Here is a 24,484-nt window from a genome sequence, read left to right as displayed (position 1 = left end):
TTGGGAATTGTGAGAGTAACCTGAACTGCACTCTTGCACTGTTCTTTTTGGAGAAGGGTGGCTGCCTTCATACTGCTCACTGACAGCTTTAATACGGTACGAGCGTCCTTGGACATACGCACCTCACGCCGGGAGAGAAAAAAAAAATGCGAGCCAAAACGTAACTAGAGTTGAGGTTATATCAATTTTGCTCAGTTGGTTGCGCAAAACATACATTTTTTTAACCTGCAGCTTGCATAATCATCGCATAAGAGTTTTAGAAACCCGATAAATACGAAATAACGTATTTTTCAGACAATATGTATAAGTCGCAACAGCTAAATGAAGACGAAAAAAATATATACGTTAAAATAACAAAACAAAAATGGAGGAAAACTGGCTAAATAGGCATCTGCAACAATGACAATGGTAACAATTTTTTTTAGATAACCTTTAAAAACAACATAACGGGCTATCGGTGATCATATATAAGTCGCACTTGAGTATTAGTCACAAGCCCAGCCAAACTAAGAAAAAAGTGCAATCTATAATCTGTAAAATATTATATTTCCAAACACTGCATAAAACCCATTGCCTGGTACTACTGAATATGAAACTGAAAATCAGAGAACAATTATTATAGACAACTATTCCCTTATACCTGATTAGCTCTATTTAAGCCTATGTAAACAAATGTGACTTGTCATTATATTTTAAAACATGTACAGTCCTGAAACATACAACCTTTGGTCATTTCAGCAAAGACAAAAGAACAGCTCCTCAAAGCCAGTAACATCATATTTCAGAGTATATTTAGGAAAATCACGGCTTCTAGGATAGGCGAAGGGTGCGACTTGGATTCCAACATCAAGAAAGGCTCCTTGAGGTTAAAAGTGCTGGCTTGTGTTAGACCCTAGGGTCATCATTCCTTCAACTTATGCCCCTGGCATCCACCCCTCCTTCACTTCAAACGCAATGGCTACATTCCTGGACCATGTACCAATAAGCACTAATAATGCAGAAAAATGAAAACCAAAACAGATGGGCTCCAATAGCAAGGGGGATTACCCAGCCACTATCCAGGGCTCTATCTGCACCCTGGGCACCGAGAGGTGAATCCCACAACATCTTTTCTCAGGACAAGGAAAGTGAGGAGTGTTTCAAATCAAATACCAAAAGTAATCAAACCGTCTTCAGCATGGAGGGATAAATAATGGAATGCAACTCTTTTATGATACATGTTACATGGTCATACAAACAGTGCCTCAAAAGCACTGCAGGCCAACCCGATAAAAACCTATTTTTGGTCAAATGCAAGTCCTCAAGGCACAAAGACTATGTGTCAGCTGCTGGTTAAATATCTCCCTTTAACAATTAACAACACACCATGGAAAATACCCAAGGAAAACACCCCATAGCTCCCCCTCGCTCCCACTGGGGACTCGCGGTGAACTCCTGTGAACTCTCGGAAATCAGGAAAAACCTTTTGACTGTATCTATCCAGCAAAGAGTATCGTTCGGTCAGGTAGGGACCCTATTGTCGTAATTGCATACCTGTCAATTTATAAGTTTTTCCCATATTTTATACGTTTTTTGACCATTTCAAATTGTGTTTGCCGCACAACTTTTGTATTGGATTTTTTAAAGTACGTTTTTTGTACAAGCGATCTCGTTTTGCCCATTTCAATTCTAACAGTGGCGGTCCCTGCATTTTCTCATAGCGCCTTCAACGGGTAAAATCCATTTCCTAGCAGCATTTTATGATTAAATACAAATACTGGAGCTTTTCAGACATTACAACCGGGCCGGGGGGTGAATTTCTCGGGAAAAGACAGCGATGGACGTCAATGGCGAAACGGCAAAAATTGCACAAAAATTGGGTAAAATCCACTAATGCAATCATTATTAAGGGGAGAAATTGGCTGAGGTTAACTGGTATGCAATTGTGACACTGACAAATGCAAATTCTGCTGACTGATTACCAAATACCTAAAAAACTTGACAAATGAAAGTATTGCTTGGGTTCGTAGTCTCGCCCAGGCAGCAACTTACGTTAAATTCCCATCACAAACAAAGCAAATCACGAGAAGTTTCCATTCATATGCTAAGAGAATCCCGAGACCAAAATTGGATGCGGACCACAAACCTCTAATTGTGTTTCGGAGGGAGAACATTTCAGGATTTTGACTATCTAGTGAAAATATTGTCACTAGGCTAATTTCCTATGCGGTTCCAGGACAGCAGAAGAGTAAACGTATGAGGAGTTTACTGAAGGGTGGCTCTTAACTCGCCATGAGTTTGTGTGTGCGTCTGAGACTTGGGCTCAAGTTTCAGCTCTACTGTTTTTATAATGGGACCACACTTACCTCAACTTCTGAGAGGCTCCTTTGGCCGATTCCCACCCGAGGAACAGGCGCTGACGTTGATTGTAGTCATTCATTGGCTCTACTGTTTGTTAGAATAGAAGCTGAGGGAACAGGACGTGAAGAGGAAAACGTTATGAAGGAGCTCATGTGGAAACAGAAAGAACATTTTCAGTGCACTCTGGTTGACATTTGTAACATCCTGACCCGATACCCCGTGTTGGGAATGGCTATTTGTCGTAGTAGTATCGGATTTGGTCACAAAAACGTATTTGATCTAGTCATGTTTTCAGTTCCGTGGCGTTTTTCAACTGTTTTAAATCAAACCAGTATGCAAAAAAATGTCCGCTGAGTCAGTGATAGTAACATGTAATATTTGCGTTTGATAATTTGCTAGATGAAAGTACCACCAAAGAAGAAACCTACCTCCCAAGGTCGGCTGGCGTTCTAAGGAAATACTGCAAAATGAACTTGAGGCATGGCAGTTTGATATTTCCCTTGATATTTGAAGTCATTTTATAACTCGACTGTCAGTTTGATCGTGGAGAGCTCACGCTGAAGCTTTTTTAAAGCATCGACGACATCATACGCTCTGACCCTTTGGCAGCGAGAAAATGCCGTATTGAGATAGAACCGACATTATGACTAGAGTGTATTTGGAGTCTACGCACATCGGTGACTTGAAAATCAATGTTTGTAAGCCTGTACGAGTGCTGTGATGAACTGTCAACAGATGTTGGATGAAAGGCACCCAGGTGGCACTTGCAAGCAGCCGTCAGACAAAGCCTCAGGACCTGGGCGAGGTTTGCACTCCGCCGTGTTAGAGTGACGCAGTCGCATCGTCTTGAACTTTAGGAGTCATGGGATTTATTTATTTCTGTGTATGTCTTCAGAAAGTTCACTTGTGTCGCCTGTTGCTGGCATTTGGTGGACAATTGTGGCCTGCGGGATAGTATTTTTAATACTACTACCAGACGTACACGTTATTAAGTATTTGTACGGTCTGGAGGTCAGTGCCTAAGATTTTCTATCTGTGCACAGAGGTCAAAGTTGGGACAGTTTTCAGCAGTGTTTGTCTAGACCAAGGGTGTCAAACTCGGGTTCGTTTGCGGGCCGCATTAACGTCAATGCCATTTCATGTGGGCCAGACCATTTTAGATATAATATCTAGATTTTTTTTATTTTTCTAAATTGGATTAAAAGAACTGGATCAAAAGCCCTAAATAGTCCATTTTTATAGATCTAAAACAATGTTTATTTGAGCTTTTTTTTCTTAGTAATGGAAATGTCTTTTAATCATGTGTTTTTATAAGTGGAAAACGGAAAATATTTGTATATTTACTTTTAGATTTTACAAAATTATTTTTGAACTAAAAACACAAAAGGAAAAAAAAGGATGAAAAAATTGCAGTGATTGATTTTAAAAAGGGGAAAATCAGGAAATCAGGAAATGTAATGTACATTTATAATCATTTGAATTTGATCTTAAAACAGAAAGTCGCACTATGATTTACTTTCTCGGGCCGCACAAAATGATGCGGCGGGCCAGATTTGGCCCCCGGGCCGGCACTTTGACACCTGTGGTCTAGATGTTATTTAGCCCACGTCAATTAGCAACAGTCACTCAATCGATGCATCAATTGGAAGAAAAATACATCCCGTCACCCAGTCATGTTAATTTCATAAGCAAGACGGGAATGTTTTGAGTTGTTTTGTAGTTGAGTTTACGGGGGATCATGACTCCCGTGTGTTTTATGTTTAAAGTTGCAGTGCTCACAAATCACAACACAACTTTATTAATTCATAAGACATGATGTAAAATAAGTGTCTATTTGTAAAAATAGATGAAAAAGGCCCACAAGCAGAATTGTTACAGATGTTTTTGATTGTTATTCATCATTTGATCACTTTTTTTTTAATACTGGCAGACATTTGTGTAAGACAAGACATGTCCCACACTCACCCTGTGCCCCCCTGAGATAATAAGTTTGAGACCCCTGGGTTAATGTTTAGGGTAAGGTGATCGCAGAGGGGTGGGCCCATGCACTTGGAAGGCAGGCAGATGCAAGGGTGACAGAGTACTATAAGTTATTTTAACAAACATAACCTTTTCACCAAAACAAAAAGCCTACTCGCCAAAACAGGGTAAAAATGCAGTTTCAAAAGTGCAAAAAAAGCAACTTACCAGTGGAAATACAAGAGGATTTAGGGAGATAAACCAGGACATGAAGCAAACAGATGACCAAACAATGACAAAGGGTTTGAATAGACAGGCAGGGCTTGACGAGACAATCAGGAACAGCTGGGTGACCCGAGAAGCAGGGATTGGCTGAGACCCAAGAGGGCAAAATACAACAGGTGAAACCTTAATTATAGTCTGTCCTGTTCAGACTGAGAAAGATCTAAATATAAAACTTGTTTCCTGGTTTCAATCAGATTTATGCTTTGAATGGGGAACTTAAAAAAAAGGAGAATCAGGAGAAAGACATTGTTTATTCAACAAATCAGTCAACTTTGGTCAATTAGCAACTTTAACATTGAGAATGCACATATGACAATGACAACAAAGGGTTTATGGTACGAAATAAATAGCACATTGCTCATTTACAGCGAGGCTGGGAAAAAAAATGGTTAATCTTCATATTAGAATGGCACACAGAAAGCAAGTAAGAAAACTTGCAAATTCACTAATTGTTCAACCAAAAATGTTCTCCTTTTTAAATAAAGCTTTTCATTTTTTTAATATGTACCTTCAAGAGCCTGTTATAGTTAAATAAATAGAATGCTTTCCATTTTGAACATGCACCTCCAATTTGCCTTGGAAAAAATTATTTACATTTCACTGATCTAGACCACCATTCCGTTGACCCTCTCCTCAAAATGCTTGGTTCTCACCAACAACTCTCACACATACACAAATGTACAGTCACTCTCGCAGACATGCTGCACCTATTTACTATAAACACAATACCTAGTACCTATCCATAGTGATCAAAAAATGCTACCGGTAAACATGGTAATAATCTATGTAGCGTCAGAAGAAACAATCTAAACACCACATCTCATCCAAAGGGGAGATGAAATTCCAAGAGTTTTGCTTATTATTATTGAACATGCACTTATGAATTTGCTGTTTATTTGGTTTTGAGAGAGTGTCAGTGGCTTTCTTGTCTCACGGCGATTTCTACAGCCATCGTAATGAACAATTTCTAACACGTATCAAATCCTTTTGCCCCACGAGTCGTCGCTGTCTGGCAAGTGGTTTTCACAATCTCGCCCAAAAAAAAGCGAGGGCGGCCAACTCGGGCTGTTTCTTCTTCCATATCCGTGCTCGAGATGCGCAGTTTTATTCTGTGCTTTTTCTTTTGGGCCCTCTGGTCTTTTTCACGAGGCAAAATAGGAGTTTTGCATGGAGTATAGGCGGTCGATGGGGTTTCCCACACGAGCCTGCATGGAGTTGACTTCTGAAGATGCCATGAAGCAGTCACTTAGGCTGGTTAAAGATGTGTCGCTGTCTATGTCGTGGAATGCAGAATCGTTACCTGTGTGGAGATGAAATGCAGAAAATTTTAAAAAAACAAAGAGGTGCGGTGGGGAACGAAAACCAGAAAACAAAAAACAAATGCGCAAATCAAAGTAATCTCGCCCTTGATGATAGGACTGGGAAATTATAATAACGGATCGTCAGTGTGAGGAATTGTGTTTTGGTGTCATCACAACTGTGAAAACTGTTTCCTCAGATATCATCAAAGCTCACTTTTTGCTGCCCTCGATGGGACAATTGGGCTCCGTGAAGGTGCATGTAAACAAGGGGCGTCCTCCGAAAAGATCTGGCTAATAGAAAGTGTTTACGCCTTTCATAAAAGCTCAACATGTTATTTCTCTAAAGGGAATAGTTAACTTTATTACACTCTGGATCTTAATGATAGTGCACAAAATGGGGACAGTGTTTTGAGACGGATCTTTTAATGCCTTGCCAATATTGTTCTTTTCCCCAAACCAAAGGAGAGTGATGAGACCGGGGAGTTTGGTTCTTACTATCAAGGAGAACTAAATGGAGGCAAATTATAAGGAAGTTATGAACTTGAGAAAATGGTCCCATTGGGGATTGCTGAGGACATCACTCCGAAAAGTCTTATTCCACTTACATCCTGTGGTTTCAAACTTGATTGACTGATATTGTCCCTGTCCTCTCGTTTGGAATTTAATGGTCTTGGCAAAAATTGGGAATAGCTGCGCTCCCTACCTGACGTGACGGCGAATGTTTTTTTGCTCCCATGCTAACGGAGCGCATGTTTTCATTGCTAACATCAGCATGCAAATTACAAATATGGCATGTTGTCAACAATTTTCTTCCACGTTTAGAAAAAACAAAAGCCGACTTGAAATCTTTCTACTTTCCTTTGTTAAAATAAGGAGTGGAAACATGTTTAATTTTTTTAATCTAGTTTTAAACATGTATTTTGAGTCATAAATCATTGGTTGCCATTGTAGCGATTGACGTCCAATCCATTTTGACTGGGAGGGTTGTCAAACTGATTCACCAATGAGGTGTCTTCAAAAATAAGGAGCACCTGAGTGCAAAATGTGTCTTCTCGTTCAGTTTCAATGAAAACCAGCACCCACTACAGGTCTTTGAGGACCACTTTGAGACCCACGATCAAAGATGGTGCGGGCTGAATTTAGGCTTCTTGTGCAGGACATTTTTAAGGATATTTTTTTTAATCATTTGCTGCTGCACAACAACAACTGGACATTGGGCCGGAATTTGGACACCCCTGGAGGATGGTATTTTACCAATGCTGTATGTGAATGCTTTTGTAATAACAAGGGCGGGTTTGATTGATCAAGGAGGGGCGACATCAAGAGGGGTTATCGAGTTACTGGATGATGCTCACCATATGGGTTCATGTGGTCTCCGGGCATCTGCGGAGGAGTGAGTCCCTGTTGGAAGGGGTCTGTGCTGTAGCCATTCTGATCCATGGCAACCAGCTGCTGTTGCGGTGGAGGCAGAGGGGTGAAGGAGCTCATCATGCCCTCCATTCGATTTGACATTACTTCTGCAAGAAAGTGAGCTCAAATGAGGGACAGTTTCATAATATCACTGGCGGACATTTAGATAGGCTGGAACAGCTATACTGTATTGATTGATTGATTCAAAATTCATTTCTTTGGAGCCTACTGTGCCGGCCGGAATGATTTTTTTTCTTCTAAAAATTTCAATCGATGAAAAGTTATTTATTGTAATGAGGGCTGATATAGCTATGGCTTGAGTCGATATTTTATTAAAGCTGGTTGTGGAAAAATGTGCATTCAGATGTTGGTATATACTTCCATATGTAGTATATTTATATTCGAGAGTCCGATTTTGAGGCAATTTATTTGATCATTTAAGTGTGCACACTCCAAGGAAAAGTTAAGTGCAGTCCTTTTACAATAGCAACATACCTCAATGGCTAGGATTCCTTTGTTAGTGTTACCTAGGAAACGTCCTCAAACGCACTCACTTTAGATCCTATAGCCAATTTTTTTTCTTTTTTTTTTTACCAACACTGTTCTTGTCAAAGCGACATGAAGAAACTCCACTCAGGCTAATTAATTGCTATCCATTTGACATGAACTTTTGTTGTGTGTTTAACCCACGTTATCACGTTTTTTGTTAATCTAGAATAATTGTTGGAAGTGTGCAAAAAAACTGGATCATTTTTAGATTCAGTGTTTCAATTATATTTTAGTGCTACGTTATTGCTTGGCTTTTATATGCTCATCAAGGCTTTATGTTCACGTAAAACACACCCGTCATGTAATATCACTGTCATATCTGTATGACTCAAATGGAAAATTTCAAGGGAAGCAAATATTTAGGCATCTCTTTCTTCATCAGAAACACATTATCTTATCGTGTATTGTGCGTAGTGTAATGTGACTTGTTTTGTTATGGCGCATTATGTAAGATTTGCATTTCAATTATTCATTAAATGGCCCTAACATTTCTACAGACATTTTTTGGAAATAGTTCTAAATGGTTAAACTGATATTGTCCTATTTTAAAAGTCAATACACAGCTCTTTTCATTTGCAATTGTTTTTAATTTGTTTATAACAGATGCCCTATTTTGAGCCTTTTTGCAGTTCCATTTTTGGCCCCCAGTCTTACATATTCATTCGTATTCTGTACCGTCCATCTCTATCTTCACAAGGGTCGCGGGGGTTCTGGAGCCCATCCCAGGCAACAGGCAGAACCAACCAATCGTAGGGCACAAGTTGACGGACAACCCAATCATACCGAGGGCGAATTTAGAGTGCTCAACCAGCCAATCCTGCCTATTTTGGGGATGTGGTAGAAAACCAGAATACCCAGGGAAAACCTACGCAAGCCAAGGAGAACATGCAACTCAAACAGGAAGGTCTGAACCTGGGATTGAACCCTCGATCTCAGAACTGTTAGGCCGGCGCGCTAACCGCAATAGTACGATTATAACGACAAATATTACTAGTACATGCATGAAAATGAGTTTTTGTGAACTATTTATTATTAACTACTGACGGGACGGAGTAAAATATTTTTTTATTTATAACAAACAATACCGTATGTTTTCTCGACGTCTCAAATATAGTATGTTATAGACAAAAGTATAGAAATGCAGTTCTTGGGTTTGAAAGATTTCGTGTGTACTTAGTAAATTCTTTACCTTGCCCAAGTCTCTGGGAATTTTGCTGTTCTTGTTGTTGCTGCTGTCTTCTGGCCAACTTCTTCATCTAAACCAAAGAGTCAAAGTTGTGAGGAACTCCCCGAACTAACAGGCAGTCTTTAATTTACAAAGGCAGCTTCGTGCTCTTCACCCTGATTTGAACTGCATCAAATCTGCATCGGAGTGCATTTCATTGTCAAGAATCAAAGACTTTCACCAGATACTTATCAGCCCGAGGGAGGGCGTCGACATTTAGTGCATCAGTGTGCTAGATTTGCAAGTTCAAGTGATATTTCTTCCCTTTTTTTTGCATTCGTGGAAGGAATGTAGTGATAACTTGAATACACAGTTTGGGTGATTTATTTTCTGGGCTCTATGTGTAAATTCAAGGTTAAAAAAGGGCTGTTTACACAAATGACTTGGTTTCTCCCACCTTGGCTCTCTGGTTCTGGAACCACACTTGGACCACCCGAACGCTGAGCCCCGTCTCCGCGGCCAACGTCTCTCTCACCTGAAGACGGCACGTTACCGCATCGTGAGTAACATAAAAATACCCATGACACCATCATGGTTGAATACAGACGTGTTGTAACATTAATTTGGTTTTAGAGAACCTTACAATGATGCTTTTTAAACTTATTGCTGCTGGTCAGCTGCCACTTTCAATGTGTTTGGGGACCCGTAAAGTGCATTTATAATAGCGGCTTGAACACACTTTTCAAAATCTCAAAACTCTATTTATTTATTTTCTTTCTTTCAGCCCATGTAAAAGTCTGATGTTTTCAAATGTGGATGGTTGAGGGAGGTTTTTGTTCATTCCCTATTAAATGGGAAAGTATAGAAATAATCAACGATGGCCACTGGACAGCAGCAAAGCAGCATTTTCGGGGAAAATAGCGCAACTCTAGAAATTTGACATTAAAAACTTGGTTCAAAATATAAAATCGTTTTCAAATTTGCCAATTTTGACATTTCCATCCTCTTTATATACCTATATATTATATATTTTTTTACTTTTGGGGTTTTATCGTAGATATCTTTAGAACTGATCAAAAGTTTGTGGTTTCATAAAACCAAAAATAATGATTAGATTAGATAAAATTTAATCTAATCTAACTTCAAAAAACCTTTTAATCTCTATTTGTTGCCATAAAATGCAAAATTGATTAGAACCAACTTATGTTGTGGTGACGGTTCATGAAAAATATGAGGTAAATCTAAACCTTTTTCTTATAGTAAGGAGTCTCATTATTCATTTGATAGTCATTAATAGTGTTCATTATTTAGACTTAGAAATGTCAAGCCATACTTTTTAGGCCCTGAAAATGCTGAAATGTGGCTATGTATTTTAGCACAGACATTGTCTGAAGCACAGGTGTCAAAGTGGCGGCCCGGGGACCAAATCTGGCCCGCCGCATCATTTTGTGTGGCCCGGGAAAGTAAATCATGAGTGCCGACTTTCTGTTTTAGGATCAAATTAAAATGAAGAGTATAGATGTATATTAAATCTCCTGATTTCCCCCTTTTAAATCGATAATTGCAATTTTTTTAATCCATATTTTCTTTGTTTTTAGTTCAACAATCATTTTGTAAAATCTAAAAATATATAAAAAGCTAAAATAAACATTGTTTTAGATCTATAAAAAAACTGAATATTCAGGGCCTTTAATCCAGTTCTTTTAATCCATTTATAAAATAAAAAAAATCTAAATATTATATCTAAAATGGTCCGGCCCACATGAAATCGAGTTGACGTTAAAGTGGCCCGCGAACCAACCCGAGTCTGACACCCTTGTTCTAAAGTAATCATCCCACATGTCCGAATTGCTTATGAAAGACTGATACACACCTTCCTGCAAGGTTTTGAGGACACCTCAAAAGAGGCCTTAAAGGCTCGTCTCTGCTGAGTGGTCAAAATGGTCCGGGGTCTTTTGGGTCTCCTGGGATCCTTGCTGTCATCCCCTTTGCCTTGGCCTCCTATGCTTCCTTTATCGGGCTTAATGTCCAACTCCTCATCTTCGCTTTTTTCTGCAAAAAAAAAAAAAGTATGTGTTTGAACTAACTCCACCCATTTTGTCCGTGACGGTCGACTGATGAATCCAGTTTTGTTCTTTTCTCTTCCAGGAAGATTCACACAGCACAAATGCATAATCAAAAGGAGAGACATGTGTTTTGAATATGGTGTTATCAATTAGTTTCAGAGGAAAACTGCCATATGCGTGATTGCACTCCGAATCTCCAGCACGTGCTTGGAACGCAACGTAAAGTATGTCCATTTGTCACTAAAGTGGACACTGTGTCACTTCTAACATATTGTGCTCAGCTTTAGCTGGTTTGCACAAAATCAATCTCTGATAAGAATACGATGTTAAGGGTAAGAAAGGCAATGCTAAATAAAACATATGGGCAATTCATCTTCCACGAAGAAATAGAAAAACCTTTAAAACACATTTTCTAGTCAACCACAACAGGACATTTGGCCCAAAAGAAACTGAAATTCTTAGAACACTGTATCATTTTATTCCCCAAAAACTAAATAAATAAAACTGACCTAAATGAGAATCACATACCTGTCAACGTATACGTTTTTTCCATATTATATACATTTTTTTTATCATTTCAAAGTGTGTACACCGTATAACAATTTTTGTACGGGGGAAAAAAAAAGTATAAAATATGGAAAAAACGTATAAGTTGACAGGTATGTGATTTTCATTTATGTCAGTTTTATTTATTTATTTTTGGGCGAACAAAATGATAGTGTTATAGGAGTTTGAGTTTAAAAAAAAAAAAAGGTAATTTTTTTGTAAGACACTTCCACCCCTTCATTATATAAATATAGCATGTCAGCAAGCAATGTACCCAGACAGTCAAGCTATCAGCGTCATACAGCGCCACCTACAAAATGTTGAATTTAGTGCATACACAAGGCGCACCGACTTATTGGGCGCCCCGTTCACATTGGGGAAAATATTACACTTTTAAGTGCACCCTACATGAGTAAATATGTATATTTGTACGATTTATTATCACTTAAGGGGAATTGCAATCATTAATAAGGTGAGCGATTGACCGAGGTTGACAGGAATGGAATAAATATTCTTCCCGAGAAGCACACGTGATGTCTGAGCCTCTTAACTACATTTGTCAATAGCAAATATATATTCTGGCTCCCCCATCCTAAGGTTAACCTCTGTTCATGTCTCCATCTTGCAACTTGGAGTCATGCACAATAGGGCTTCCGACACGCTGGGCCGTGAGCGTACGAGGATGAGACCGAGCAAATATTCCCACAAGTTGACAAAAGTGGACATAGGCACAGATGTATTTGACAAATTCCCCCGCTTTTGTGCACGTTTAAATGTGAGCCAGATGGTAGTGAACAGTGAGACTTGGCGAGATGCCTCATTGTGTGTGGAGGCTATAGGCGAGGAACACTCCAGCTGATAAGAGTCGAGATGGCGGCTCTCTGCAGGAAGGCCCCAAATCCTTCTGTCACTCACCGTGATACAGTGATTTAATTCTTTCCAGCACCACAAAACTGCCCACGCAAGGAGAGGCTTTACAGCAGAGAGGCTTGGATCTACTTCCTACTGTATCATAAACTTGCGCTCTGTTTGAATTTGAATGCTACAAAAACAACAGCTTGTGTAATATTGGAAGCTTTCACGGAGAATGATGTGTGTTAAATTGCAGCTGTTTAGGGATAAAAGCATGCTTTCTGTCTCTTTCACACACATTTTTTTAAATCAGTATTTAAAAGCTGAAGGTAATAACAGAGATGGCAAATACTACAAATCTTCCGTAGTTTACTAAGCTAGTCTTTTCCAAACTACTAAATATGCATTTTGTATCAAAGTCTTTTCCAAACTACTAAATATGCATTTTGTATAAAAATGAGGAATAACAAAATAAATAAATCAAGCAATGTTTTTTTTTCAGCAACTTAGTACATGAACAAAAATTAAAATGTTGAAAGTTTCCGTTTTGGGCTGGCCATTTTTAATCATCGTGATGATTCATTTCGAAACGCAACGTCATGTTTTAAATAAGTTTTGCATTTTGCACGTCATCAAAACCTTCAATTATTTTGAAAGTAGCATTTTAAGCAGCCTAGACGTGTGTTAGCTATAACCAAAATGTGAGTAATAGTTAATTTGCTGTTCGTGTTTTTTTTAAAATTTCTATTACTATTGAAAGAAGCAAACTATTTGATAAGCATTAGATAATGTTGAGCTTAATTTTTTACACAAGAAAAAAGGGTCACAAAATCTGCAAATTCTTACTACAAAATACGATTTTTTTGTTTGGCAGCTCCAATGGACCAAATTAAATCAGATATAGTCCTTACAACTTTTTTGAGAGGGTTAATTTTTTCAGATGCCCACAGGATTCACGCTCTCATTTATACATTAAAAAAAAAAATACCGCCAGTGCGGTTTGACTTTCAAATGATCACTTTAAAAGGACAACTCAAAACCACCAGCACTGAAGTAACACGCCAATCTCTTTCACATTGCAATTTACGGCTCTAGATGTTTGACTATAGCTCACGTTGCGGCCGGTGGGCGTTTAGCAAGCAAAGGCGACTTGGCCCAAGTTAGACCTCGGGATTGGCTGTCAAAGGAACGGCACGCACAAAAGCCAACGCCTCGGTGTGATCTGATGATCGCAACGGGGTGCTGTTCTCACCCTGCTGCGAGAGGACGCACGCAACTCACCTGAATCTGAGTCATCCGGGCTGACCGAGCTGAGCAAGTCCTTCTCCCTCTCGTAGTCGACCTTGCACAGCAGCTGACCTTCCTTCAAGACAAACTCGTCACCTTTTCTCAACTGGCGGTCGCACACGCAGCAGCAGAAGCAGTTCAGGTGATAGACGCACTCCAGAGCTCGCATCACAAACTCTGTCGAGGCAATTTTCTCCAAGCACCCGCTGCACTTGGTTGCAAACAACCTGTGGATCAAGAAAAGGACATTTTCAATTCAAAAAAACCGCTAAACATTGTGGAGAAAAGGTACAAGGTGTTAGAGTTTGGGTTCATTTCGTGTCCATGGCTCGGGGTGTATTCATCCTTGTCCTGTTTGGTTCCCACAAAAAACCCAAAGGTTGGCGGCGCGAAATCACCTTTTTTGCTCATATCATGCTTTGGGCTTTATGGGAAATGTTGCTTGGTTAGCATTTCAGTCTTTCTACTTGATATTTGGGCAGACACCATTTTAAAAACGATACTGGAAAACAAGTAAAAATGCCAATGCATTATGTTTATCATTACCGTATTTTGCTGTTTAATATACCCCCCCATTTAATATACCCGGTATATTAAATGGTGCACAAACGGGAAGGTATGATGCACTACGCACTCTTTATGCCGTGACGGGGTACATCAACGTTTTGCAGACTAAAACTACTTACTGCTCAGGTTAAAACTACTTACTGCTGAATAAAGTCTGACTTGGAATTTTAATGAACTTAAGTATCTATAATTATGCCCCCATGAACACATACAAATCTTGCCAAAAAAGCTGACTTGCCGTTTAATATACCCAAGTATATTAAATATACTATATATACGGCAGGGGTATATTAAATGGCACACAAACGGGAGGCTCAAAAAAGCAAAAATTATATAATATACCCGGGTATATTAAACAGCAAAATACGGTAAGATGAAGGAGTTACCCAACCTATTCAACTAAAATTCTGTTGATTGTTGTTGCGACCTTGATAAGGACAAGCAGTGTTAAAAATGACTGAATGTGATTGTTGTCTGTCTGAAACTTTGCTTAAAATAGGCCTGTGGATGGTGTGTTCTGTAGACATTGTTACGTCTCCAACTTGACGTCGAGGGTGGAACGGAGAGCTCTACACCAAAAAAATCGTAATTGCTTAAGGGCAGGAATCTTCAGAAAATAACAAGGACTTGGCATCAAATAACAAAATCAAACCTGACGTGGAAGCCATGGGGTAACGAGGAACTTGGCATGGAAACTTGGCATGAATCAAACAAGGTAGACAATCCGACAAAGACTAACAATCACACAGGATTTAAATAAACAGACAAAGGTTGATTACAAAGTACACACACCTGACACAAGTGGTGAAAATCAAACAAACCAACCAACTAACCTTAACAGACATGATGTTCCTGTGAACAAGCAAACTCATGGTCATCCAAACACCTGATGAACGTTACAAGACGGCAAAGAGTAATAACCCAGAATCTAACAAGATGGCGATCAAGATTTATCCATTAGATTTCCTATCCGCAAAATTCAAAACGCGACAGATAGCATCCGAGAATCCATGACTCACGGACTGCCACATCTCCTCTAACGATCCGACATCATGCTACCACAATCACCCCAATACCTTTATCATCCTTTGTGGTCATTTCGCAAGATGTTTACATTGTTTTATTAGTCAACGTAAGTCATTTAATTGGCGCTGGCCCGTTCGGGAAGAAGCCACATAAAACGAAGCGGGAAGGCCGAGAGCGCGGTTGACGTCGTCCAGCCGTAAAGCTGGATTTATTAGCGGCTTCTTTGTTTGCCGTGGTCAGGAAAGACAGCTGGCAACCGCCTATCTATCTATTTGCGGTGAACATCAATTTCATTGTGCGATGCAGGAAGGCAACGAGAGCACTATTTAACATCATCGACTGTTTCGGGGCAGGGATGAGCGATGGTGATGAATATAATGTGTAAATATGAGAGGAGGCAGGCTTTTCTTATGCTAATTTTTGTTCTAGGTGCTGATGGAGTGCTGATAGGGCGAGTGTGTTTGTCTATGTTAACACGTGTATGAGCGGCTACCGGCAGCTGTATGCTTGCTAGACCAAAAAAAGTGTGGTTTCTATTGTTGTGTGTAGAACAAGGGTGTCAGACTCGGGTTGGTTCGCGGGCCGCTTTAACGTCAACTTGATTTCACGTGGGCCGGACCATTTTAGATATAATATTTAGATTTTTTTTTATTATAAATGGATTAAAAGAACTGGATTAAATCCCTGAATATTCATCTTTTTATAGATCTATAACAATGTTTATTTTAGCTTTTTTTAAAATATATTTTTAGATTTTACAAAATGATTTTTGAACTAAAAACACAGAAAAAATGGATTAAAAAATTACAATTATTGATTTAAAAGGGGGAAAATCAGGAAATTTAATATACATCTATACTCTTCATTTTAATTTGATACTAAAACAGAAAGTCGGCACTCATGATTTACTTTCCTGGGCCACACAAAATGATGCGGCGGGCCAGATTTGGCCCCCAGGCCGCCACTTTGACGTGTAGAATATGCATCTTTTCTCCAATGATTGCATCACTATTAATCAACAGCGTTAGTTGACATATTTAGATTTCTTGATTCTTTTAATTAAATGCAATCTACATAAACACCTTTACTATTTGTCACTGCAAATTTATTTATACATTATTCTTTTCCTAGACCTGGCAAGAATTGAAAAAAAAAACACATTTAATCTTCATTTATTGCAGTAAATTAAGAAGATTATGATTCAACGATGGAAAAACTTCAAGAATAAGCCCATGAAAAAAAAAACCTTGGCACAATTCTGACACAAGCAAGTGTCCTGCCAAGAGGGATCAATTCTAAACAAAACCCAACTGTTGCTTTTTAGATGAAAATAAACACAAAGTAAGATTTTTCATGGAAGAAAAAGGTAAAGCAAGCGTGATCTCAGGCCGATAAAAAGTGAATATTGCGGGACTAGTTTCCCATTTTTAGGAGGATTAGGAGTGTTACATGCTGGGATCAGTGGAAAGAAGTGATGAATCTGTCAAGAACGAGTTCCCAGCTCGAATGTTTAGCTAATGATCGCCGGCTTAGGCCAAGAAAGAGAGCAAAAAGTTGAGGAAATGACTTGTTAGCCCAGTTTTGATACGTCCAGGAGTGGGGCGCTCTCTCTCAAATCTTCTCATCTAGATGAAAACATTCTCATTCAGACCCTTCTCTTTTCTTCTCTTCCGTGCACCGAGTCTAATCTTGTAAGCCATTATTTTTCTATTTCCCCTCTCTGTCACTTTGCATTATTTTTGCTGCTGTAATTCCTATTTGTCCCTTCTGGAATCTTCCTGTCCTGCTTTGTCCTGCCCTCTAATCCGGACTTTCTGCCTGTTTTCAGCCCCTGCTCCCAATTCTCTGCGGGGTTCAGATGGAATAGCCATGCGTGACGCCCCCTTCTATGGCAACCACACCTCCACAGGAAGGCCACGGCGACTTTTCGGATGGCCAGAGAGGGCCTTTGAGAAGCTGGCAGCAGAAGTAAATCCTTCTCTATGGAACAAGGAGAATTAGCAGGGAGCACTGGACTAGGGATTTAACCCTACCCCTCTCCTTTGAAAGGCACAGTCAGGCCCACTCCTGCGGCTCGCCACAATCAAACAGAAGAGGAGTGGGGAGGCGGCGGTGGGGAGAGGGGAACACAAACTCCCTGAATGACACAAGCGGTGGATTGTGGAGGAGCCTAATCCCACTTTAATACCTTTCCAAGTTCAGCTGCTAAAGAATGCTCTTTAAAACAACACCGCTGTGTGAGCAGTGAGGGTTGACCAGGGGGAGGCATGCCATTCAACCTCCACAACATTACCTGATTAGTGGTTTGAGGTCCGGGGACACTGGGCCAACACGCCAGCGGGAGGCATTGGAAAGGACGTCGAAAAATTTAAAAACAAAAATGAGTTCACGTCCACAAAAGGCAGGGCTGTGGTAACGTTACAAAAGATCAAATCTGGACCAGGATGTCTCCTTTTCACAAAATGAAGACAGTAGCCTTAATGCAGTGGTCTCCAAAAGGGCCGGATTTCATTCCAATGCAACAGGACCGCATCTTTTCGCCAAATCTGGTGTTTTACGAATGCAATCGGTCAGGCGTTGCTTGTTTTAGCAGAAAATTTGGATTCCAAGAGGCCTGAATTAAGATAATGATACAATTCTTTAAACTCTTAAAGTGACCATGTTATGTGCAATAGTCAACCCTGACATTTCAAAATCCCAAACTGAATTTGGTTAATACAAACAATTTTTTGGATGATATAAAGGAGGTAAACAATTTGATTTCAAGAGACATTTATACTTAAAAAAATATAATTCTACAGTCATCACACTTAAACCAGACACCCAGAAATGGGAAATGTAGATGTTTTTAAAACAAAAATGAGTTCACGTCCACAAAAGGCAGGGCTGTGGTAACGTTACAAAAGATCAAATCTGGACCAGGATGTCTCCTTTTCACAAAAAGAAGACAGTAGCCTTAATGTAGTGGGTTCCAAATGGCCAGATTTCATTCCAATGCAACAAGACCGCATCTTTTCAACAAATCTGGTGTTTTACGAGTGCAATCGGTCAGGCGTTGCTTGTTTTAGGAGAAAGTGCATTGGTTAAACTTTTTGTTCTGGATTGGTTGGAATAAAATAAAAATGAGGACCCAAAGCGGCCATTTTGGATCGTTTTCCCTGTCCTAACGTAATGAGACATTAGTTCAAATTGGTTACCAACTATGGAGGTTTATTGCTTGTGACGAATCATTCAAATTTTTGGTTAGCATACTCTAAGGCACAGGTGTCAAAGTGGCGGCCCGTGGGCCAAATGTGGCCCACCGCATCATTTTGTGTGGCCCGAGAAAGTAAATGATGAGTGCCAACTTTCTGTTTGATGATGAAATTCAAATGAAGATTGTAGTTTATTTCCTGTGTTTCCTCATTTTAAATCAATAATTGCAAAAAATTGTACTCATTTGAATGTCCAAAAATGATCTATCGATTAGCACGATGGAGAAAGCTGTCAATTTATTACTTGATTAATTTTGGCAGCCTAGTTGGAAGACATAATGGCCCTACGGATGTAATCGAAACTACCATGTGGCCTGCGACAAAAAAATGAGTTTGACACCCCTGTGTCTAAGGTAAAATAATGATGGATTGCTTCTTTGGAAAACGAGCTTCCGAAATGTGGTCATTGCGTCATTGACAGACTCTATGCCACCGGTGTCAAAGTGGCGGCCTGTGGGCCAGATCTGACCCGCTACATCACTTTGTGTGGCTGTCGAAAGTAAATCACATGAGTTAACTTCACGTTTCATGCTATATTCAAATGATGATTAAAGATGTATAGAGAATATTTATACTTTTATTCCATTTTTTTAGAAAAAGAGCAAACAACCCTTTTTTAAAATAAAAACACAACTTTTCTAAAATGCCAAAATTTAAAAAGGAAACAAAATGGAATATTCCCTGTTTCCCATTCTATTTTTTTCATTGATAAAAAAAATATTTGCCGTTTAGCGGCTCAAAAAAGGAATTGGATACATTTTACTGATCTACCAACCATCAGAAAAGCTTTGAATTCATTAACCCTGACAACTCATTTGTCAGACATAGCATCCCTCCGAATAAAACTCTCCCTCCAAGGTGCCTCGCAAGCAAATTTAGTTTGACACCCCTTGCTCTCCGCCAACCCCATGAAATGCGACTCCCACTGTCCCAGCTAGGACCACCAGCGTCAATTCCCATCCCGCCTTTGGCTTTCCTCCTCCCACACCTGAGCGCACGGATCAAGGGATGAGCGCCTACTCTGCGGATCAATGGCCGCATCTCAAGCAGAGAGCTGTCAATATTTACCCAGGCCTCTCGCCGGACTCCTAAATGAAAGAAAAAAGGCCCTATCTCAGCACATGTCTGGCTCCCGGAGGACTCATCACGTCCTTCTTTTTAATCCTGTGTCAACATACCTGTAATCCCTCGTCTGCTCTTTCTCGACTCGTCCTCGATTGGGTTCATCGACTCTGACAGACGATCGCGCCGGTCGCCGAGTGGCCGTTTTTAGTAAATATAAAAAGATGCAACCGGGAGAAAAGTCTTATATGGAAGGCGAGGTCGTCGGGGGAGCGGCACTTATTTTGTCTGATGAACACTTCAGGCTGGCCAAGTGCAGCTGAGAGACTTCAGCATTTTTTTCTTTCCATTCTTATTCTTCTCCCCTTTTTTACAGGCACTCTGGAGAACTATGTGCTCTCCCTTTGAACAGATTATAGGCAACTTAAAGTGTGACAACATCTTAAGCTCTCACCACATGTTGCCAATGATTTGCCTTCTACAGACATTACATTTAATGCTTCTGCTGCAGCGATAAGCATCAGGAGGATCGGAACGTGAGAAGTTCAGGGACGGAAGAAGGGGGAAAACGTTGGGCGTCGACGAGGAAGCCGGTTTAGGTTGGTTTTTCGTCATGCTACGTTGAGCAACACGTGCGAGCGACGCGATTTTACTGAGCGGTACTCCGAAAAAATACCAGAAGGCTTTTCGGGAAGAGTACGCCTTGGCCTCTTGTGTCAGCCACTCTCATCCGAGCCTGAGGGGATGAGGATTATCCCGGCAACAGCTGTAAACTATTACTTTTGGAGATTGTTTTGGCTAGGCAACCTGCGGCCACGCCAATCAGGATAGGGTGTGACGTGACGATGGGGTGACGGGTCAGAAGAATGGATCGCGACAGGACGGGTGACACGCTATTGGTCGGTCAGAAGATGCACTATTTTGCGATTTTGGAATACACGAATATTTGAAAAACCTCTTCGATTTCAGTCATAATATGAGGACACCAGAAAAGTGTCATTTTTTGCCTTAAAAAGTCATTTGCCTTGCAAACGCGGCAAAAGAATGGACTGTTTTTTGTTCTTAAATAAGAAATGTGGGTAAATTTCACTTAAAGTAAAAAAATTGGATTCCAAGATGCCAGAATTAAGATTAAAAATATTCTTTTAACTCTTAAAGTGACCATGTTATGTGCAATAGTCAACCCAGACATTTTAAAATCCCAAACTGAATTTGATTAATACAAACAATTTTTTGGATGATAGAAAGGAGGTAAAAAGTTAGATTTCAAGAGACATTTGTACTTAAAAAAATAAAATTCTACAGTCATCACACCTAAACCAGACACCCAGAAATGGAAAATTTAGCTTTTGTTTTAATGCTTTTGTGGAGCTGTTAAGATACTTTCCCGTTCAGAACGATCAAAATAATCACATTTCTTACTTAAATGTATCTTTTTATCAATCAAATTAATGATTTTTTACCCTTGATTTGGTCATTTAGGGAAAACTGACTCCATGTTTACAAGTAATATCGAACACCTTGTTGAATCTGCTCAAAAATCATGCAACTTTGGTGTCATTCTCAACTGCATCTCTTCAACTCCTCTATACAAACTTTGAGTTAAAAGCATCTAAGGTCAATCATTTTGAAAATATTTGCAAAAATACTTTGCCAAAAAACACCCGGTTCATATTTAAGAGCGTCGTTTTTGACCAGATGCGAAAACCTCAGTGTTCAGTAGAGTGGCTCACGTTTATTAATAAAACTGCTTTCTTAAAAATAAATGTACATCTATATATAGTATGCATATAAAAGCAAAGCACCCATCGTTGTTTTCGATGATCCGCATTTCTCTTTGGACTTTACATTCATGGAGAGTAATGAAGCCAAATAAAAAGTGCCATCCTCCTGCTCCCTTGGGCAAGCTCCAGTCAGGTCTAAAAGCTGCTTAATCACCATCCCGTGCTTACCACATTAGCATAATAATGGCCTTTAAATTGAGGCTCTTTGTTTTTTAATTAAACTCCCAGCAGGTAAAAGTAAAACACATTAACCAGAGACGTGCACACCGTTAATGGCCCAACGGCGCTTCTTCATCACGCGGCTCCGAGCGCCGGGTTATGCTAGCGGCGAGGGCCCGCGAGGCCCGCCGGGGAGCGCCGAGACGACCCCACCGCGCTTGAAGTGGCCGGCAAAAAAGCGTCGACGTGTCAAAAGCATCGGCGCACGCGCCTGGCGATTTCGAAAGCGAACATTTCGGGAAAAAAAAACGACTGGACGGATCTCGACCGAATCTGTAACAACACACGGTCGACAGTTAGCTCGGAGCTAAGTGTTTTCCAGGATCATCTATCCCACAAGCCCGCCGGTGTGAAAATAAATATGGCCGCTCGCGTTCGACGGCAGCGTGAGCTCTGGAACGGAGGAATGCGTGGCTCCTGAGACGTCGCCGTCTGATATCTGCGCGTGGCGCAGCTGCACAAAGAAATCTTAAACCTTCATTCATTATTCAAATGATGTCACTTTGGCGGCGGCGCATTTCGGCTTGCGCAAAGCCCTAAAACATGCGGGTGGCTTTCACGGGTTAAATATGCCAAGTGTCTCCCGCCCTGCGAGTCTAGCGTGCACGCGATTATGTTACACGGGAGGCCGCGGCGGCATTTTGGAAAACACAAACGCTGCGTCAATGATCATATCACGCATGACTTACTGCCTAACAAGTTGGTCAATGGCCTGCAAAACAACACTAAAACCAATTCAAACCATTTATAAGCAAGCATTAAAAGTATTGGACAGAAAGCCAAAAAACGCAACACCACCGTCAGATATAAAAAAAAAAAAACACAATTGCCTGAACTGGAACAATACTTAAATATGCAGAACTTAGTTTACAAAATCTTCCAACACAAAGCTCTGCCTCCACTGCAAGATTTTGTACCAAAAAATTCCAACACATCAACAAGGACTGGCTCTATAGGTGACTGTGTAGTTCCCTTCAAAAAGAGTGCATTCAGCCAAAGCACCTTCTCTCTTCATACCTGAAACTCATTAGCAATTAGCATATGTGAACTCTGAACCTCTTGGCCAATCATCTTAAAGCCTGGCTGTAAGACGAACAAAATTGCGATCACAACACATTAACAAGGGCTGGCTCTAGAGGTGACTGTGTAGTTCCCTTCAAAAAAAGTGCTTTCAGCCAAAGCACCTACTCTCTTCATACCTGGAACTCAATAGCATTTAGCATTTGAACTTCCATCTCTGAACCTCTTGGCCAATCATCTTAAAGCCTAGCTGTTAGACGAACAAAATTGCGATCACAACGCTGTCTAAGACTGTGCTACGTGTAGTACGTGTCATCGTTTATCTTCAACCCACACAAGGAACTAAAGATGGAAATTAGCCCTGGGCTACAATCTTACATATTTCCATATACAGTGGTACCTCTACATACGAGCAGCTCTACCTACGAGATGCTCGAGATACGAGGAACATTTTGAGCAAATAATTCGCTGTAGATACGAGAAAAATTTCGAGATGCGAGAAAGCCAGGTGGCTTTTTTGCCGCATCTCTTTTGTGTATAACAGATATCTATGAGCACTGAACGGTTTCTTCACACGAGTTTCTCCTACACATGGACCAGAAAACGCACAACGTGCATGCGCGGGCAAAAGGAGGGATTTCTGGGTAATGAAGTATACTCGTGCACACAACACCGATAGCCAATGGCACCCTTTCTCAGAATAAAACTTCATTACCCACAATCAATACGTGGGTAGGCTGTTATTCCTTCCTTAGCCTGTTAGCTCCCACGATCGCTCATTCAAGACTACTTCTCGTTGGAAAGTGGTCGTTCGTTATCCTATTGTGAGGAAATTTGTATGCATCATTTTCGGAATATTTTGAAGGGAATACAACAGCAAACAGCCCATTGATAGCAAACGTGAGGGTGGAGGCGTGGCAAACAGCTAACCCGGCCAGAAGGTATAAAAATGTAAAACAAAATTAGAATTCAGTTTTGTGTAAAGTTACATTAAACGTATGTTTGAGTGTGTGTATATATCTATATATCTATATATATACACACACATATATATATATATACACACATATATATATATATATATATATATATATATATATATACACACACATATATATATATATATATATATATATATATATATATATATATATATATATACACACATATATATATATATATATATATATATATATATATATACACATACACACACACATATATATATATATATATATATATATATATATATATATATATTAATCCAAGTTAATTTAAATTTGTTTGTTCAGTTACGAGTGCGTTGCCGTGGAAAGTGTCCCCCGTCCCTCTCTGTACCCTCCACGAAATCCGTCTAATTTTAGTTCTATTAAACATTTTATTACTATTAAACCACTACTTATGAGTTACTTTGTTAATAGATGGCGAATTAGAAGAAAAAAAAACATTTTTTCCAATCCAATATCCTGTTTATGTGTTTATGGTGTTTTTTCAGAGGGTTGAAACAAATTAATTTGTTTTTAGTTCATTTCAATGGGAAACGTTCATTCGAGTTACGAGTAGATCGACATACGAGCTCAGTCCCGTAACGAATTAAGCTCGTATGTAGCGGTACCACTGTATATGTTCATTAATATGAACATAAATGTTCATTATTATGTGCTGTCCCCTATTTAAATAAATCAAACTCAAACTCAAGTGAGCGGCTGCTTCTCATTCACGTCTATCTGCTAATGAGTCTGAGGAGAAAATGGGATCTGTGGCTTTTCTTAGGGTGGAAATAATCCTTCTT

The 24,484-nt window shown here is 39.8% G+C and overlaps 2 protein-coding genes across 4 annotated transcripts in view; both read right to left on the bottom strand.

Annotated features, from left to right (window-relative positions):
- zbtb34 (zinc finger and BTB domain containing 34) overlaps positions 1 to 4,646 on the bottom strand; it is a 40,061-nt gene extending 35,415 nt beyond the window's left edge. The window contains exons 1-2 of the mRNA XM_077600985.1: positions 4,528 to 4,646; positions 2,346 to 2,446 (exon numbers count right to left, since the gene is read on the bottom strand). Coding sequence (XP_077457111.1) covers positions 2,346 to 2,419 — 74 coding nt within the window. The 5' untranslated portion in view covers positions 2,420 to 2,446; positions 4,528 to 4,646. The remainder of the gene's footprint in view (positions 1 to 2,345; positions 2,447 to 4,527) is intronic.
- A 170-nt stretch (positions 4,647 to 4,816) lies between these two features.
- Positions 4,817 to 24,484, bottom strand: part of lmx1bb (LIM homeobox transcription factor 1, beta b) — a 58,303-nt gene continuing 38,635 nt past the window's right edge. For 2 of the 3 annotated variants that reach the window (XM_077601666.1, XM_077601663.1), the window contains exons 4-9: positions 13,755 to 13,987; positions 10,883 to 11,061; positions 9,467 to 9,544; positions 9,034 to 9,100; positions 7,241 to 7,402; positions 4,817 to 5,884 (exon numbers count right to left, since the gene is read on the bottom strand). In XM_077601666.1, coding sequence (XP_077457792.1) covers positions 5,727 to 5,884; positions 7,241 to 7,402; positions 9,034 to 9,100; positions 9,467 to 9,544; positions 10,883 to 11,061; positions 13,755 to 13,987 — 877 coding nt within the window. In that variant the 3' untranslated portion in view covers positions 4,817 to 5,726. The remainder of the gene's footprint in view (positions 5,885 to 7,240; positions 7,403 to 9,033; positions 9,101 to 9,466; positions 9,545 to 10,882; positions 11,062 to 13,754; positions 13,988 to 24,484) is intronic. The other variant, XM_077601665.1, reaches the window with a different exon arrangement.

Source organism: Stigmatopora argus, chromosome 5 (assembly GCF_051989625.1).
Source record: "Stigmatopora argus isolate UIUO_Sarg chromosome 5, RoL_Sarg_1.0, whole genome shotgun sequence".
Taxonomy (NCBI): Eukaryota; Metazoa; Chordata; class Actinopteri; order Syngnathiformes; family Syngnathidae; genus Stigmatopora; species Stigmatopora argus.
This window is presented reverse-complemented; position numbering and strand designations above follow the sequence as displayed.